Genomic DNA, 17,345 nt, shown 5'->3' with positions numbered 1-17,345 from the left:
AAGGAGCTTATGTGACAAAGAGAGAAAGAGATGCGTGCAGTGAGTTTCAACTGATCATTGTACAAAACGTGCTTGAAACTCTTCTCAGACAGCAGTAGAAGGCCAACTAACCAGTGTGAGGAGTCCCAGGGTGCAGGACTTTCTGTGGCCCGCCTGTACCAACCCTTGCAAATACTACCTTTAGTCCAGATGCCCAAGCACTATGAAATTCCCTAAGTTAACATTACTTGATTCCACTCCCCTGCCATACATGGACATGAGGTATATTGAAGTGACCCAGTAGGAGTTGTCCTGAGGATTCTGTTGACTGTGAGAGGTCACAATGAATGGGCTGGTGACCCTTCTAGCCTTTCCAGCTTCTCTGTAAAGCAGTTTCATCCAAGACCCTGCTCCCTGCTTCATGCAAGCTTTGACCGACCAGCCCCTTCCTTCCCTGAATGAGGAAGTCAGTGAGAGTTGCAACAACTTATGCAGATGATAGTTCTTCCCTTGCCTTGTAGAAGAAAAAGAAAAAAAAAAAAAACATTTCTGAGTGCTCACAGTGCTATATACTGAAGTGAAAAGCATCAAAGAGTTAGACTCCGCCATTCCCATGCATAGGTGGCAAAGTATAAAGTGTCCTAAGTGTCCTTTATAGTCTGTCATAGTGAAAATGCACAGGACTTACATGTGTGAGGCCCCAACATCACAAACACATCAGAGCTATGTGGTGCTCTGGGCTCGCTCATAAAATAAACAAGCAAATAAGTAAAGATGATCACAAGCAGTTGCCTAGATGGGGGTGAAATCTACTGCAGTATAAACAGAAAAATCAAGAGCGGGGCTAGGTGGTGGCACACCTGCATGGTACAATGCACAAGGGTCCAGGTTCGAGCCCCCAGTCCCCATCTGCAGGGGGAATGCTTTGCATGTGGTGAAGCATTGTTACAGGTGTCTCTCTATCTCTCTCCCTCTCTGTCACTGCATTCTTTTTCGATTTCTGGCTGTCTCTGTCCAATTAATAAATAAAGCTCATAAAAAATTAAAAATATATGTAAGAAAAAAAAACAAGAGCTGAATTGTGAACAATAGCTTGCCGCCAGTTGGGGAACAATTGTCAAGAAGTAGTTTCCAACATGGCAGCCTAGAAGATTCAGTGAGGAGGGTGTGATTGAGTGACCACAGATGACTAAAGGGGCATGGTGGGAAGGGAGAGCATCAGGCACAGGGCAGGTCCTGGGGTCCTCAACTTCCATGGGAAAGCACGTAGAAGTCATGCTAAAGTCTAATTAGGAGAGAGGGAAACCGTGATCATTAAGTTATTGCCGCCTCTAAGTTCACCTGCAGCATCTCCTTTTCGCCTCAGGTCATTTTCTGTTTATTCCTGGCTCATTAAACTTCCTGCACAGTAGCATAATGCATCCCCAACATATAAATATCCCTCCTCTTGTCAAACCTGAGATTGAGCAGCAAAGACAAGGAGAGATGGATGATGTTCTCTGAATCTTTTCTTACACAAACCCTTCATTATCTATTTCAGGCAGTTTCCATAGGTCTTGGGATCTGTCTTGCATTTTTTAGTCACACAATCCAAATAGAAAAAAAAAAAAAAACATGTTTAAGAATACATTTCAGGTGCCGAGTAACCCATAAAAAGAAACCAGAACTGGACAATGTGAGAATTTAATGGTAAGGTTTCCGGGGACATTTTCCACTGTGATGGAATGCAAGTGACACTTCTTTATTTTGGTGGAATGGAGGGCTAACTGCTTCAAGTTGAGAAAGATATGTTTGCCACTTTTCTCACTTTTCAATTGTTAAGAAAAGCAACCAAGAATGTGATATTTGTATTTAACTGACTCAGGATAGTTGCAGCAACACAAATCAGGATGACAAAATGGTCCTGTTATGTTTAGGGATATTTTTGACTCACTCTGTATTTAAATAATCATTCACAATACTCAAAGGAACCAGATGTCAGCATACATTTTAATTACTGAATGGGAATTAAATTGAATGGGGATATACTCTTCTCTCCTCAATATTTACCAACATAGATTCTCTCATGTTTAAATCTCTGATTCTCCATTCCTTTATTTTAGAAATACTTTTATGTCACTTAAACCATTGCTCCCTCTTGCCATAACTTCATAATGGTTTGTTTTGGTTGATTCTGATTAGTAAATATACATGCTTCAGGCAAATTCTTTAAAAATTTTTTATTATCTTTATTTATTGGATAGAGACAGCCAGAAATCAAGAGGGACAAGAGTGATAGAATTGGAGACAGACAGAGAACACCTGCAACACTGCTTCACCCGTAAAGCTTTCCCCCTGCAGGAGAGGACCAGGGACTTGAACCTGGGTCTTTATACATGCGTTCAACCAGGTGTACCACCACCTGGCCCCTCTTCAGACAAATTCTCAATTTCTTTTACCCTCTTGCCCTATGTGTATGTACGTGCATGGGTTCAGCAAATAAAACGCGCGTGTGTGTATGTATTTGATCTGTGTAGTTTTATGCTTTCTTCAGTGTGGAATGCAAGTATATGATTTATAACCTGAAGTGTACTTCAGTTTGAAATTTATTTCAGGGTTTATCGTGGATGAAGAAGCACAAACAAATAAACTGAATAAGGCTTTGCCACTCCAATTCAGACTAGCGTCAGGTTGAGCTGTCAGATTTCAGAAGCAGTGGTGTGACAAGTCTACCCTTTGGCAGCAGTGGCTGGGGAGAGGGATTATTTGGTAATGACTGTGGACTTTCAGAGTGTGTACATGTGTATGTCTGCACTTGCTGTTTTGTGTCCATAAGCGTGAGACTTTTTGAAATCTATTGTTGTGCAAGCTCGTAACATTATGACATTTATTCAGTTCCTGAGTTATGATACCTTTTCAAATTATTCTCCATAAAATGTTGTTTTGAATTCTTTCAGTCATTCTAAACTTGCACTGTGTTTCTGCATAGAGGGTATTCGCACCTTTTCTTGCCTTTTTATTTTTCTTCCTCCCTGCCTTCTCTCTTTCCTCTTTTCATTTTTTGCTTCACATGCATACTTCCAGTGTAGCTTTGACGTGTCACTCATCTGCAAGGAGCCTCTGAATGGTTTTCATTCTACAAGGCACGTTTTTTGACTACAGAGATCCAGTTACTACTATTTAGATTAAAAATTGTTCACGTTTCCTTTGCTCTCATAAAATGAAACCAGAGAAAATTTAACACACACACACACACACACACACACACACACACACACACACACACATATATATAATAGATGACTAATAATATGAAGAAGTAAATTTTTTGTAGTCAGAGCAAATATCTTTTTAATGGGGAATATTAATGGTTTACAGTCAATAGTAAGTACAGTCATTTGTGGGCATTTATTACATCAAAGTTTGAGCAGTAGTGAACAGTAGTCACACTAGAGGACAAACAGAAGTGTTGAAACTCACAGGCACTCATAGAATGACAGTGGACTTCAGTCAGATAGAAATGCAGGCTTTGATTCAGTCCCTCTGACTCTGGACTACTAAATCATTACTTTTTTTTTTGGAAGAATTACTTTTTTTTTTTGGAAGAATCTCCAGATGATTGGTAAGCTCATTAAAATTTGAGAACTGCTCTGGGGAAAGAAATAAAAAGAAATGGAGGCTTTTATAAATCAGTGGTGTTGCTGATGCAAGTAACAGAAACAATGTGGCTTTAGTGATGTGACTTCAGTGATGGTGCACAAGTCTTAGTGACGTGTTAAAGAGGACATCTTCCCTTCAGTTACCATGGTTGTAGAAAGCAGTGTTTTCATTATTATTATTATTATTTGTTTTGTTTTTGTTTTTTAATGGGCACAAAGTATTTTGCATGCACATGTAAAAACAGAGTTTGATTCTGAATTTGGATAATTGTAACTAAGCTCCTCAATTAACTCATTTCCAGAAGGAAATGTCCTGTAGAGAACCTGTGTCCAGTGGGTGGGGAAGTTTCATGTCATGTGAGACAGTCACGTGAGACAGTTCTTTGCTCGGGACTGGTCTGCACACTGCAGGTAGGCTAGACTGTCTGGGCCCTACCTAATAAACACTAGTAGCAACACACAAGCATCATGGAAAACAAATCAATCTGCCAAAATTTCCAAAATAGTAGTTTTCCATTGGAATTAATTGATCCACAGGATATAATCTAGTCTCACCTGGCTGGTTTTAAGGGCCTCTATTTCCAGTCTTTAAGTACTTTTCTAAGTCAGCTTATTGCGACTTCCAGGATTGACTCCTGAACTGAGTAAACTGAGCCATAGAAGTCTCAGTAGTTTGCTATTGGTTAGGAAACAGGTTAGAAACTAGTTAGTAAAGAGCGTCACCAACCAGAGAGCAAATGACTGTGCTTTTAATGCTCACATTTAGTGCCTGCGATCATATCAGGGGAATTGTACAAACTGTAAGGGGCATATAGACTTGTACGCCTTTTCTAAAGATCAGCTAAAGCTTTAGCCTTTCATTCTTAGCATTACCAAAACATTCACTTATTGGCATTTATTTTCTTCCTGTACTCCCTCTTAAAGAAAGGTAGTCTTAAAAATGTTACAGCTGGGGAACTAGGTCAGAAGTAATATAGGATTTCCATGAAATAGTTATAAATTTGTAGGGATAGTGAAGCTCCCCAACATTGATATCATTACTAAAAATAATATGACAACTTAAAAAAAATTGATGACAGGAAGAGAGGAAAAAAGAAAACCAACAGAGAGATCAGGGGACTGTTCTGGCATGTGTAGCGCCAGAGATCAAATCCAGGGTCTTAGACATGAAATCCTATGCTCTACCCTTCTGAGTATCCTCCTTGGCTCAGAAAAAAAAATTAAAATAAATATCTAGCTATAGGGAATTGACTAAACTTTAGTACATAATTTGTGAACAGGTTTCTGGTATATAGACTATTAAAATTCAGTTCTAAAATGAGATGTTAGTAATTTATTAGTAATTGTAAACATGAAAATTAAAGTAGTCAATATAATATGACATCAGTTTTGAAAAAATTATGCTTACACACATATACACACACACATATATGTAGCTAGATAAGGGTCAAATATGAGCACACAAGTTTTTTAGAGGTAGATCTCTAGACTTTCCTTTTGTGCATCTTTGCTTTTTTTAAAATTTCCTACAATGCTTATTTGTTTTGTAAAAGTAATTATCTTTCAGGAAAACAACAACAAAAGCAATAATAATAACCCAAAGTGTAGAGTAATTGACCTGGTATTGCCATGGATTTCATAGAGAGCTAGTCTAGATTAAAGGGTGTTGTTTCACAGACAGTGAAGCAAGTCTACATGTGTCTATCTTTCTCTTCCCCTCTCTATCTCCCCTCCTCTCTTGATTTCTCTCTGTCCTATCCAACAACAACTACAGTAACAACAACAGCAATAATAATAACCGCAACAATGATAAAACAACAAGGGCAACAAAAGGGGAAAAAATGGCCTCCAGGAGCAGTGGATTCATGGTGCACTGAGCCCTAGCAATAACCCTGGAGGCAAAAAAAAAAATTTAGGGAGGTGTGGGAGATAGTATAATGGTTATGCAAACAGACTCTCATCCCTGAGCCTCTAAAGTCCCAGGTTCAATTCTCTGCACCCCTAGAAACAAGAGCTGAGCATTGCTCTAGTAAAAATTAAAAATCACAAAAAAAACCCCTCTTTAGGTTTTGACAATTTCCTAACAGTTAAAAATGTGAAAGCAAAACAGCAGGGAAGTAGCTCCTCAGGTAAAGTACAGGACTTTCATGTGTGAGACCCTGGGTTTAATCCCCTCTATGAAGCGATCTCTTTCTCATTAACTAAATACATTTTTTTAAAATGTGAAAAAAGTAATTGAGTGCAAATTAAAAGCCTAAGAGTGGAGAATATATAAAATTAGTTAAAATATCTACATGTATTACTTTCTGTAGTATATATCTTTCAGATACATAAGGCAAATTAATTTAAATAATTAATTTTTAATTAGTAAAAAAAATTAGTATTTTGAGGGAGGCAGCAAAGTGATAGAAAGTAGGATTTGCATGGCCCTGAGTTCCATACCCAGCACTGCACATATCAGAGAGATGCTCTGCTTCTCTTTTGCTTTCTCATTAATAAATAAATGAATACATAAACAAATCCTGTCTTCTAAATTCTTGTCTTCTTATGCCAGAAGAAATTGCTTTGTTCAGAGATCACAGTTATAGCATACGCAGTCAAGTAACTTGACTATTTCTTTTAATGACTTGCTCCTGGAGACAGTAATACGCTGATAATTTATCTTCTGGAATTACAGTGAGATCTTCAGCAGACTTCTTAGGGCTCCCTGAAAGCTCCAGCCATTGTGGGGGCTTGTGCTTTGCTCTCTAAAGCAATTCTCTCAAATATGTTGATGTGTGTTTCTTTCTTCTGAAGCCTTACCACAGAGCTTAGTTATCAAGGACAAGGAAGTTGGGCATAGCCCAGAGGCCAAATACGAAAGTGTTAGACCCAGAGGCTGTGCCTGAAAATTCTATCATTTGGTTTTGTTCAGTCACTGCTCACTGTTCTGATGAAGATTTCCTCCTTCATTGGCATTTCATAAATAATTCCACATCTCACCAACAAAATTTACTTTTAAAAGCAATTAATACATTGTCTTTTTGTGTTCTCATGTGTCCGTGTCCGTATCAGCTTTTATTTACTGACCTGTGGATTTATGAGTAATGTTAGTCATTTATAATGGTCTCCATTCTTCTCAAGAGGAGAATAGGAATAAATCTTTTAGAACCTACTTGATGTATTCGTTGTTGTACTGCTTACTTGGAGATGTGACTTGATATGATAGCCCAGATTTCATTAGAGAGAATTTAGTTTTCTCCTTAGTGGCTTTCTGATTAATAGGCTGAGACTCTAGGGAGGGTGATGGACTTCTGTGGAAGCTTCACTGAAAGGACGTTCAGAAGGCCACTTCATGAGACTGTAGGCAGGGCTTTCCTGTCGCTTGCCGTGTGTGTGTGTGTGTGTGTGTGTGTGTGTGTGTGTTCTTCCATATGCATAAATGGTCTTAAGCATTTTCAAGAACAATTTGTCCTTTTTTTTTAGCTTAATTTATTTTATTTGCTAGAACAGAGAGAAATTGGGAGAAAGGAGAGATACAGCGAGAGAAAGAGAGAGTAAAAGAGAGAGAGAGAGACCTGCAACCCTGCTTCACCACTTGTGAAGTTTGTCCCCTGCAGCTTGAACCTGGGTCCTTGTGCATAGCAATGTATTCATTTAACCAGGTGCGACACCACCTGGCCCCACAATTTGTGTTTTTGAGGGTTCTAATTATTTATTTATTTATTTATTTATTTATTTATTTATTTATTATTTCCATCTATCTATGGTATTAGTATATCCTGCCCCTCTTTTTTGGATTATGAACTAAAATAGCCATTTCTTTAAAGGTGTGACTGTATTAAAACCACATATTTCATATGGCATTCCCTATTGACCTTGTGACAAAGAGTCTTCAAAAGTCCATTCTTTCCCCAGTTATCACTCATTTTAAAGCTGCACTCTCTGTAACATTTCTGTTTAAGAAGAACCTAGTGTAGAATGCCTTTTACATACAGCATGTCTAAATATGACATGACTTTTATTGTGCTGACAGTGTCTCCCCGGTTGTTCAGCCACTATCTTTCTAAATAACTACACTTCACTGGATTTCTTTCTCCAGTGACATTCTTATGGGTACTCATTTGTGATAGGAAGTTAACGGTGAGCTTTCTTTTGTTTTAAATAGAAATTTTAACAGCAGTAAACTTTCTATGATAGCTATTATTTCCTTCATTACTGCATTTTGAAAAAAATCTTTATATCTTGTTTTCACAAGCACCAGGAGAGGAATTGTCATGGGTAATAGCTCAAAAGTCTGGAAAAACCAGGAAGACTGTCAGGTACAGATGTCTTCACTAAAAAAAAAAAAAAAAAAGAAAGAAAGAAAGAAAGAAAAATAGGTTTTCTTTCTTTTATTTACTCCTTCTAAGTTAATGGGTTTTCTTCTTTTGTGTCTTGGATTTTTCTGACTTATTTTGGAAGAAGTTCTGAATTTGACCTATCTATTGAAAGTCAAGCAGCGTCAAATAAAGCTCGGTATCCCTGAAGATATAGGGGGAAAAGAAGGTGAAATTGTGGTGCAGGAGGAAAGAGTTCCACAGTAGAAATGCATCCCAGATTCCAGTCTCTGAGTACCCTCAAGAAGTGTGTGTGTGTGTGTGTGTGTGTGTGTGTGTGTGTGTGTGTGTGTGTGTGTGTTCATAACACAGTACTAGCACAGCAGAAACACAGTCTACAGTGATCAGGTTGGTTCTGATCATGAATACTTCATGTACTGAATCAATAACCCAAATATTAGCGCTGACTAAGAACCCTCCCCCAGGACCCTCTGTGGGATCATCTTAGGTCACGAGAGTCTTCATTATCACCAAGAGAAGCCTTTAACCTAGCCTGCAGAAGCTTGAAGTTAGATTTCATTTTCTTTAAAGGATATAAAGTACTTGGTTTTCCTTACACACCTGAGTTTATGGAACAACATTTATACCCACAGCACAACCATTAAGGAAATTGTTCTGGGCTCAATGCAGTATTTATCGCAAAACAAAAGATTTCTTTCTTTTCTTTTTTTTTTTTAATGTGTGCCTTTGAAGTCCTTTTGCCAGTACCAAACCTGCCCCCTGGTGGCACTTCTGCTGATTGTTTCCTTCCCAGGAAGTGACAAGACTAAAAGCTGAGTGAATAAATGCTGTTATAAAATGTTAACAGAATCACCGCTATCAAGGATACAGGTTCAGTGAGATTAACAAAGACTCACTGAGGCAAGAAATTCTCGATGTATCATATTGTTTCTTTTTCATCTTCATGTATCATATTGTTTCTTTTTCATCTTCCGCATTTCAGACATGATTCTGTTTTTCTTCTGGAGGGAGGCATGTTGCTCATCTCCATGCCAGTCTCTTCCCCGTTTGCTTTTAAGGGTCCTGTTAGGGCACCATTCTACTTTCTTCTTCCATCCTTCCCATTCATCTGTTCCTTTCCTATATTCTTTTCCTCTCTCTCTCTCTCTCTCTCTCGTTCTCTCTCTCTCCCTGTCTCTCTCTCCCCGTCTCTCCCTCTCTCTCTCTCTCCTAACATTTTAAAGAATTTATTCTTTTTTGTAAATATTTAGTTTTACTTATTAATGGCAAGGAAAGAAGCACAGAATCATTCTGGTACATCCAATACCATTGATCGAATTTGGAACACTTTGTTCTCAAGTCCAATGCTTTATCCACTGCACCATCTCCTCTGCCAATATCCTCATTTTTTAAAATTTTCCCTTGTGATGTATTGTGCCCTTTAGCTGATAAAAATACCCAAACTCTAACAAATTTAAATAATTCCATTATTTTATTTTAGCATTGCTTTCCCTCAATTGTAAACGTAATAAAGCACTCCTCAGCTCTCATTTATGGTGTTCAACGGGGGGTGGGGAGGTGGAACATGGGGCCTTGGAGTCTCAGGGAACATAGCCACTCCAGAGTTCCAGCACCACTGATTTTTTATGACTATTTTCATTAATAATGATAATATTGCCAACAAGAAATGAGTACACAGGCTGCTTTCTTTCTTCCCTCTTTTTCTTGCTTTCTTCCTTTCTTTACTACATTACTAAGACTTTGTTTGATTAGCTTTTTATATATATTGATATAGAGCTAGATAAAGATAAAGAAGCCATGACACCAACGATTCCTCTAGTGCAGTGGGGCCTAGGTTTGAATCTAGGATGTGTTCATGGCAAAGCAATTCAGGTGATTTGTATTGCCAATCCATACACAGGTTTCTTTCTAATTGTGGTAACACTGAGTTGGGGGGGTATTTAGAAAGGTGAGAACACTTATCTTAATTTAATTTCATTGTCTTATTGTCAGTGATTTGAACAATATTCTTCTTTGCTAATTGTGTTTTGCCATATAGTCCTTTTTCACATTTTACATATTTATATTTTGAGGGCTGATGTTTCCCTTACAGATTTAAATGAGGTTGTATATAGTTTGAGCTTCAAGCTCTCTTTGTCACATGGAATGCAAATATTGCCCTGAGTACCTCAATATAATAACCTTTTTATTTTAGTCTTACTGTTTTTACATTGTATGGAAGTTTTACATTTTTTTATGTATTTGAATCTGTCAGTCTTTTTCTTCATGATTTATTCCACTGCTTCAAAGCTGAAGTTACTGTTCTTTCACAAATCTGATAAATATTCTATTCCATCTCCTGCTGGTCTTTCTATCATTCAGTTATTTTTTAAATTTAACTCCATAATCCATGTAGAATCCATGTATACGGTATATTGCGTGGCCATGAGAGGCTGCAGCTTTGCCTGCCATGTCTGGTGCCCTGCTTTTGGTGGCCGAGCAGCGTGGAGGGAGCCCGCGCCCAATGTCCTGCACTACGCGGTGGAAAGCCGGCTCATGCGGGCTGGTGTTGGGCTCCTGCAGGCTGGCGTTGGGCGGAAACCACAGAGTGGTCCAGAGATAAATGTTCCAGAAACAGCGAAACAGTCTCGTGAAGAAAGGGCAGAGGCCTTTGGAGATCTCTTCACAAGCAGAAGAGAAGGCCATAGTGCATAGGTAGCCAAACTGTCTTCACTTATCTGAGAGATGTGCAGGTCAGCCCCACGTTGGGCGCCATTTGTTGTGAACATCCGGGGCTCCAGCAGGCTGGGCTAGCTTCACAGAGGTAGACAAAGACTCGGGGACACACGGCTGGGCTGAGAAGCTGCAGTTTAATCTTTATTCACAAGTGGGCAAAGCACCACACCATGTGCTTCCCCATCATTCTCCTCCAGCGGCTGCTGCTGGCACCCTGGACGTCCGTTGGGGTTCTTTTGGGGCGGGGACAAGCGGGCCCCGTGAAACTAGCAGGGCTAAACCACAGTCTTCCAGAGGTGGGGGGAAGGGGACCAAACCAATATGAAACATACCAACATACCATATACAATATCAATTTAACTTGGTGTGTTTCTCCAAACTACTACCCAGTTATAACCACTTGATTTATTAAATAATTCTTTCTAACAGGATTTTTGTTGTGGGAAGCTTTTGTTGTCATGTGCTACATTTTGTAAACACTTTACCCTATTTCTGGATTTTCCAGTCTGTTCTATTGATCTGTGTTTCTGCTTTTGTGCCAGGAACAAAAGGTTTTACATGGAATAGCTTTATAATGAGTTCTCAAATCTGCTAAAATTCTACCCTCCTGCCTCTTTTTAAAAACAGCATTTTAAAAATGTTATACACTTTCCATATGCATTTAATAACTTTAAGAGAAGATGTCTCATTAAGAAATTTTATTAGAGTTTAAAACATTGCTACTGGACTTAAGTAATAAGTATTCTTGCCACTCATTGGTTGTGTGAAAATGAACAAGTTACTTAAATACCTCCTCTCTCCTCATTTCAATGGATGCCAATAAGGATAACAAAATGAATATATATCGTAGTGTTTTGATAAGGATTTAGTAGCATAATCCAAATCAGGGTCTGGTACAGCACAAGTGCTTGTTAAACATTAATTTTCATTACTATTAATTGGGCTAACCCATGTCTGATGGATTCTATCAGCCTCAAATATCTTTCTTCAGGGCTTTTGTTGCCTTTCAAATAGCCCTATACAATGCAATAATAATAAATGTTCTAAGTAACAATCCTGATCATGTCACATCGTGTCTCTGTTTGCCACAGTAGAAAGAGTCCATACTGATTCAGATCTGCAATGATGCTCTGGAATTCAGCTTTCCTGCTCTGCCCCCCTGCTAAGCCTGTTCATGTGCCTGGAACTTCATACAGCTGAATTCCAACTTTCTGCCACTACTTAGAAAGCCACTATGCCACTGTCATTAAGCACATTGCCTTGGCAAACGGGAAAACTGGGATTCAAATCCTGGCTTCATCATTGTCTTGTGAGGTGCCTTTTGACAAAGTACTTTACCACCCGTGTCTCCGTTTCCTTGTATATAAAACCACAAGAACAATTATATATTATGAGAATGGCACAGATTAGTGGAGACAGTGATTATGAACTGTTTTACATGCCACATAATAGAACCAACAGTCTACTTTTCTAAATCATTGTACAAAATTTAGACGTGGGACTCCATTTCTACAGACCATTCATTATTTCAAGTGGCAGTGGAGCATTAAACTAAGAATAGAGCCCTTATAAGCGTGAGACCTGTATCTCAGGATACAAGCTGAAAACCCTTAAGCTCACCCAGGCTGAGTAGTACTAGAGGTGAATATTGGTGTTGTCACCTTTTCCTTTTTTCTCATATGAGTTCCTTTGTCTCTGGTGTCTGCCTCCTTTTTTCTGCTACCTCATCACTGTTTACAGCTCACCTCAGCTCTTAGAAACCTTAGAGATAAATTCTTGTCTCTTTCTCTGGGAGAATCAGACTGTTATCTAATGTTCTCTAAACCACTTACATCTCTTTCTCTAGTGGGGGATTTTGATGCCTGAATTCATCTTAAAATTAGGCTGTCTGTCACTTTTCTTACCCAAGAAGTATTTCTTGACACTTGAGTATGAATAACCTATGGCATCTTTGCCACCTTATCTTGGTCCTTACCCTACTGAAGCAATACTGAGGGGATCAAAGTCAGCAAAGAGGAGAGCTGGGAATGAGAAACTACTTGTAGGAGGAAGTCTCTGATAAATAGCAAAGGGAAAATGTATTGGAACTCCACCTGTTGTCAATACAAATGCAGCCATTTGGACTATTAAGACCATTGGTGAAAGGGGAGATGGAAAGAGAGGACAGTGTACCTTACTGGGGTTACCCATCCTTGACTTTTGATGTTCTAAACCTGTCTACAATGGAGTTCAGTGAAAAATGAAGATGCATTGCCACCTGAGCTAAATTATCAAGAATTTCAAAGTAGTGACAGTGGAGCATTAAACTGAGCGTGAGACCCTTCTAACTTCAGGGTCCTGTGCATAAGTTATTGTGAAAACAACCCTACTATCTGATAAGTCCTTTTGAGTACTTTACTGTATTATTTGCATAATAAAATATTAATACACTGTGCTGTTTAATAATGGGGATGATTCACCTTTTTTCATTTTCTCACATTACTACTATCATAAGCTAGAAGCACAATGAATGTTTGCTGAGTTAATTAGTCAACAAATAAAGGCATCAGCTGATGTGCTAGACTTACATACTAATAGTGGTTTCCTAGCAACATCATGGTTTTTACATCCTTTGCCTATCAGACCAAATCTTTTTAAAAATATGACCCTACGAGTGTGATTGAGTCAGTCTGGAGGGGATTTTTTATTTTTAACTGGCTCTTGCCGTGCTGGCTATTGTGATATACAGCAAGGACTGAATCATTATGTCCTAGGAAAGATGATCTGTGTGGGATCCTCAGGATAAAGACTGATTATTAAAACATTTTAGAAGACATTGACTTTTTTTTCTGGCTCATGGGTGATTTCACTGCTCTGAGTCTCTGTTTAATTAAGGGAGAAAGAGGCACAGATGTAGAGCTAGAAGTAGAGAGGGAGGGAGAAGGAGAGGGAGACATGCATGCCTAGGAAGGATTTCCTAACACTTGACTTGTCACTACCAGGAAGTGAGGGGGGGAGGGAAAGATAGAGAATTACAAAGTACTCAAATTCATATTACCTCCCATGTGGTGCCAGGGACTTGGGGCATATGCATGGCAATGCAGTCATTCTACCCTGAGAATGCTCATCCTGGAGATGAGCATTTCAATGGCTTGAAGGGAACCGCCTCCTGTATCTGCATAATTCTAGTAGAGTGGTGTTGTTAGTTACTGTCACCTTGTCTCTTGTTGGTAAAATCATCATTAGGTCAGAATGCAGAAGAACTTAATCAAAATGTACAGTTTTGTGTCTTTTTATTATATTTATTTAGTAGATTAATATTTTATAAGATTGTAAGATTGCAGTAGTAAGATTGTATAGTTCCACACCACATTCACCACCAAAGTTCTTCGGCCCAATCTCCCAGCGATAACCACCATAATTCTCTCACGAAGTCTTAGAAAGTTTGTTTGTTTCTTTTTTTCTTGTAAGCTCACCTTTCAGTTTTCTAGATTCCACATATGAGTGAAATCATCCAGTAGTAGATCTCGTCTCTCTATTTATTTTACTCAGCATAATCACCTTCAGTTACATCCACACCTAAAAAAAAAAAAAAGAAGAAGAAGAAGTATAGATTTCTCTACCTTCAAATGTCTAAATATTTTTTGACTCAGACTTTGTCTACTGTCATTAATCATGCTGTGTTTCTTATGGAAGCCTTTATCTGTCTGTGATGTCCAAAAAATGGTAGCAGCACATTAATTTTGAGGTGGGGGCATTCCAATGTTGGAAGTATAGCAGCAGAGCTATACAACATCAACATCAACTATAGTCTCACCTGCCTTACGTAGACTGGAGACCATCTTTCATCTTTTAGACCACATCCTAGAGCAGCAGACTGTGGTCCAGGAAGAATTCACATGCAGAAGGAGACTGTTGCTAGTCAACTGAGTGCCATGACATCTGCCAGATGAGTTAGCAATGCCTTAGTATCAGAGACAAACAGGGAGTCAGGATTTTCATTTGAATCTGCCCACTTATTTACTAGATGCTTTTCTAGGTGTTTCAAACTTAAGTTTGTCTGGTAATTAGCACTGGTGGAGGTGTTCTATTGTGGATAGATTTAGACTAATCATTTCAATATGATTGCTTGACTTTAAGGTCAGTAGTCATTTTCTCTTTGCCAAACACACACACACACACACACATGCATACACACAAACCTTAGTCTAGTTCTTCTTTTAGGTCACTGCATTTTGATAAATACTGATATTATTCAAATAAAGTTTGGTGTAGATGAAGACTTTTTTTCAGTGGAGAATAGGTGTCAACTACAGAGGCAGAAAGGAAGTTTACCCTATTTCTATTTTGAGGAAAAAAAAATCATAGCTAGTACATGAGCTAAAATATAATCTCATGCAGTGAAAATAAGCATCTAACATTCCAGGTTCTGCGGTTAATGGGATGTGAAAATGTACGTGCACTGCTGACATGAGGTGCCTGGAAAAAAAATCTTAGTCACTTGTTGTGTCAATAAACCCTGCGTATACTCATTAAGCACCATCTCATTTATTCTACAAACCCATGAACACTCTGAATTGCTTTTAACTCAGCAACTTGATCAGGGACGATGGAGGCTATAGCTACACCCCTCTTGAAGGTTTTTCTCAGAAGTTTCTATCTATGACAGACCAACTCTCACTCAAGTACAGTGCAATGGAAATTCTTCCAGATTTGTTGTTGTTGTTATTTTCCCATTTTTTTCTATTCTTAAATTTATTTTGTTAATGACAATAATCATCAACAAGATTGTGGGATGATGGGGTACAATTCCATACAATTTCTACCACCAGAGTTGATATCCCCTCCCCTCCACTGGAAGGTTCCCTATTCTTTTCCCTCTGCGAGTATGGACCAAAGATATTTATGGGGTGCAGATCGTGGAGGTCTGGCTTCTGTAATTGCTTCTCTAACTAGACATGGGTCAATCCATGCCCCAAGCCTGTTTCTTTCTCTCTCTCTTTTTTTTGTATATATGATTATTTTATTAGTGATTTAATAATCATTGGCAAGATTGTGGGATACAAGGGGTACAATTCCTACTACCAGAGTTCCATATCCCCTCCCCTCCATTGGAAGTTTCCCTATTCTTTTATCCCTTTTGAGTATGGACCCAGGATCATTATGGGGAGCAGAAGGTGGAAGGTCTGGCTTCTGTAATTGCTTCTCTGCTGGATGTGGGCACTCACAGGTCAGTCCATACCCCCAGCTTCTTTCTATCTTTCCCTAGTGGGTAGTGTTCTGGAAAGGTGAGATTCCAGGTCACATTGCTGAGATTGTCTGCCCAGGGACGTCAGGTTGGCATCATGTTAGCATCTGCAACTTGGTGGTATTAAAATATAAAACAGGAAAAATGTTTAATAATCAGGAACTTAAAGGTAAGATATAGCAGATGAGATTTGGGCCATTCATGTTGGAATAAGTTTGGAAAAAAAAATATATATATATATTTCCTTGGATATATATATATATATATATATATATATATTTCCTTGGAAATATATATATTCCAAGGAGCCTGTGACTACTAATTTTTTCCTGGGCCCGACATCTAACATGCAGATGGGCTAAAAGTATTGTCTGGGAAGATGGTGTCAGAATTTGAAATAGGACCAGAAAGCTGGATCAGAGTAGCTCCTAAATATGGGAAAATATATGAATACCATTAACTGTAAACCCCATTGATCTGCCCTAGGGCTGTGTCTATTTATATATGGCACAGGAGCCTGTGTAACCTCTGCATCCCTATCAGTCTGAGCTCGCATTCCATGGTCATAGCTAGGGACATTATAGGTTGAACTCATCAGGACCAGTCTTCCGAAAGTATCAGAGTATGTTAATCCAGCCTACCTTCAGAGAGGGGGTCAATTTCTATCCCTATAATTCTATATTGAGGGCAAGGTCCTGTAGGGTCCCACAAGAGGGTTTATGATGTTGTTCCTGATGGAGATGACCAGTGATGGTGGAGAGAAGGATCTGTTAGAGGTCTAGGTCCATCATATCTATGTGGGAATCCCAGGATTCCCTGACGAGGGTCCTAGATGATGGGTTGGCCTGGTAGTGACCAAAAGGGCCATCATTAAAATGCGCCCATCTCTTGCCCTTATCCAGATTTTGCAGTCTTTACTTTATCTGACAGGGTTAGAGTTAGAGTCATTGGGGGTAGTGAAATAGGAAGTAGGAGAGGAGGGTATCTAGGTCTAAGTAGAATTTAAGGCAAACTAGAATTGATAAAATGAGTAAGGTATGCAATATGAGATTTATGTCCAGGGTCTCTTCAGAGGCCCATTGTTAACTGCCCATATAAAAACGGACAGTGCCATGTCCCCCTAGAATGAAAAATAAATCTAGTGTCTAAATTTTTATGGGCTGTGTTCTGCATGGTAAATTTTAATCCCTGTTTTGCCAGTCTGAGTTAATATCACTTATACTGCTTATTAGCCACTGATTTTTTAATTGGACAGTGTATTGATATTTCAGTGCTTAATTTTGAGAACTGAAGCATAAATGGCTAGTCTCCCTAGGGCTTCTCTCCCCTCACCAAAACCCTCAGTGAGTCTCACAATCTTTTTATTTATTTATTTAAATTTTTTCTTTTTTTAACAATTATTTATTTATTTATTTATTTATTCGTTCCCTTTTGTTGCCCTTGTTGCTTTATTATTGTAGTTATTCT

General features: G+C 38.7%; 1 protein-coding gene across 4 annotated transcripts in view; it reads left to right on the top strand.

Moving 5' to 3' along the window:
- Positions 1-17,345, top strand: part of GADL1 (glutamate decarboxylase like 1) — a 439,849-nt gene that overhangs the window by 359,294 nt on the left and 63,210 nt on the right. Inside the window, exon 15 of one of the 4 annotated variants that reach the window (XM_060180481.1) lies at positions 2,223-2,486. The exons of the other annotated variants lie outside the window; for them this stretch is intronic. Within the exon in view, the coding sequence (XP_060036464.1) occupies positions 2,223-2,303 (81 nt within the window). The 3' untranslated portion in view covers positions 2,304-2,486. Of the gene's footprint in view, positions 1-2,222; positions 2,487-17,345 lie in introns of those variants that run through there. 4 annotated transcript variants of the gene reach the window in all.

This window comes from Erinaceus europaeus, chromosome 21, assembly GCF_950295315.1.
Source record: "Erinaceus europaeus chromosome 21, mEriEur2.1, whole genome shotgun sequence".
Lineage (NCBI taxonomy): Eukaryota > Metazoa > Chordata > Mammalia > Eulipotyphla > Erinaceidae > Erinaceus > Erinaceus europaeus.
Note: the sequence above shows the minus strand (reverse complement) of the source record. Positions and strands in the feature narration are given on the sequence as shown.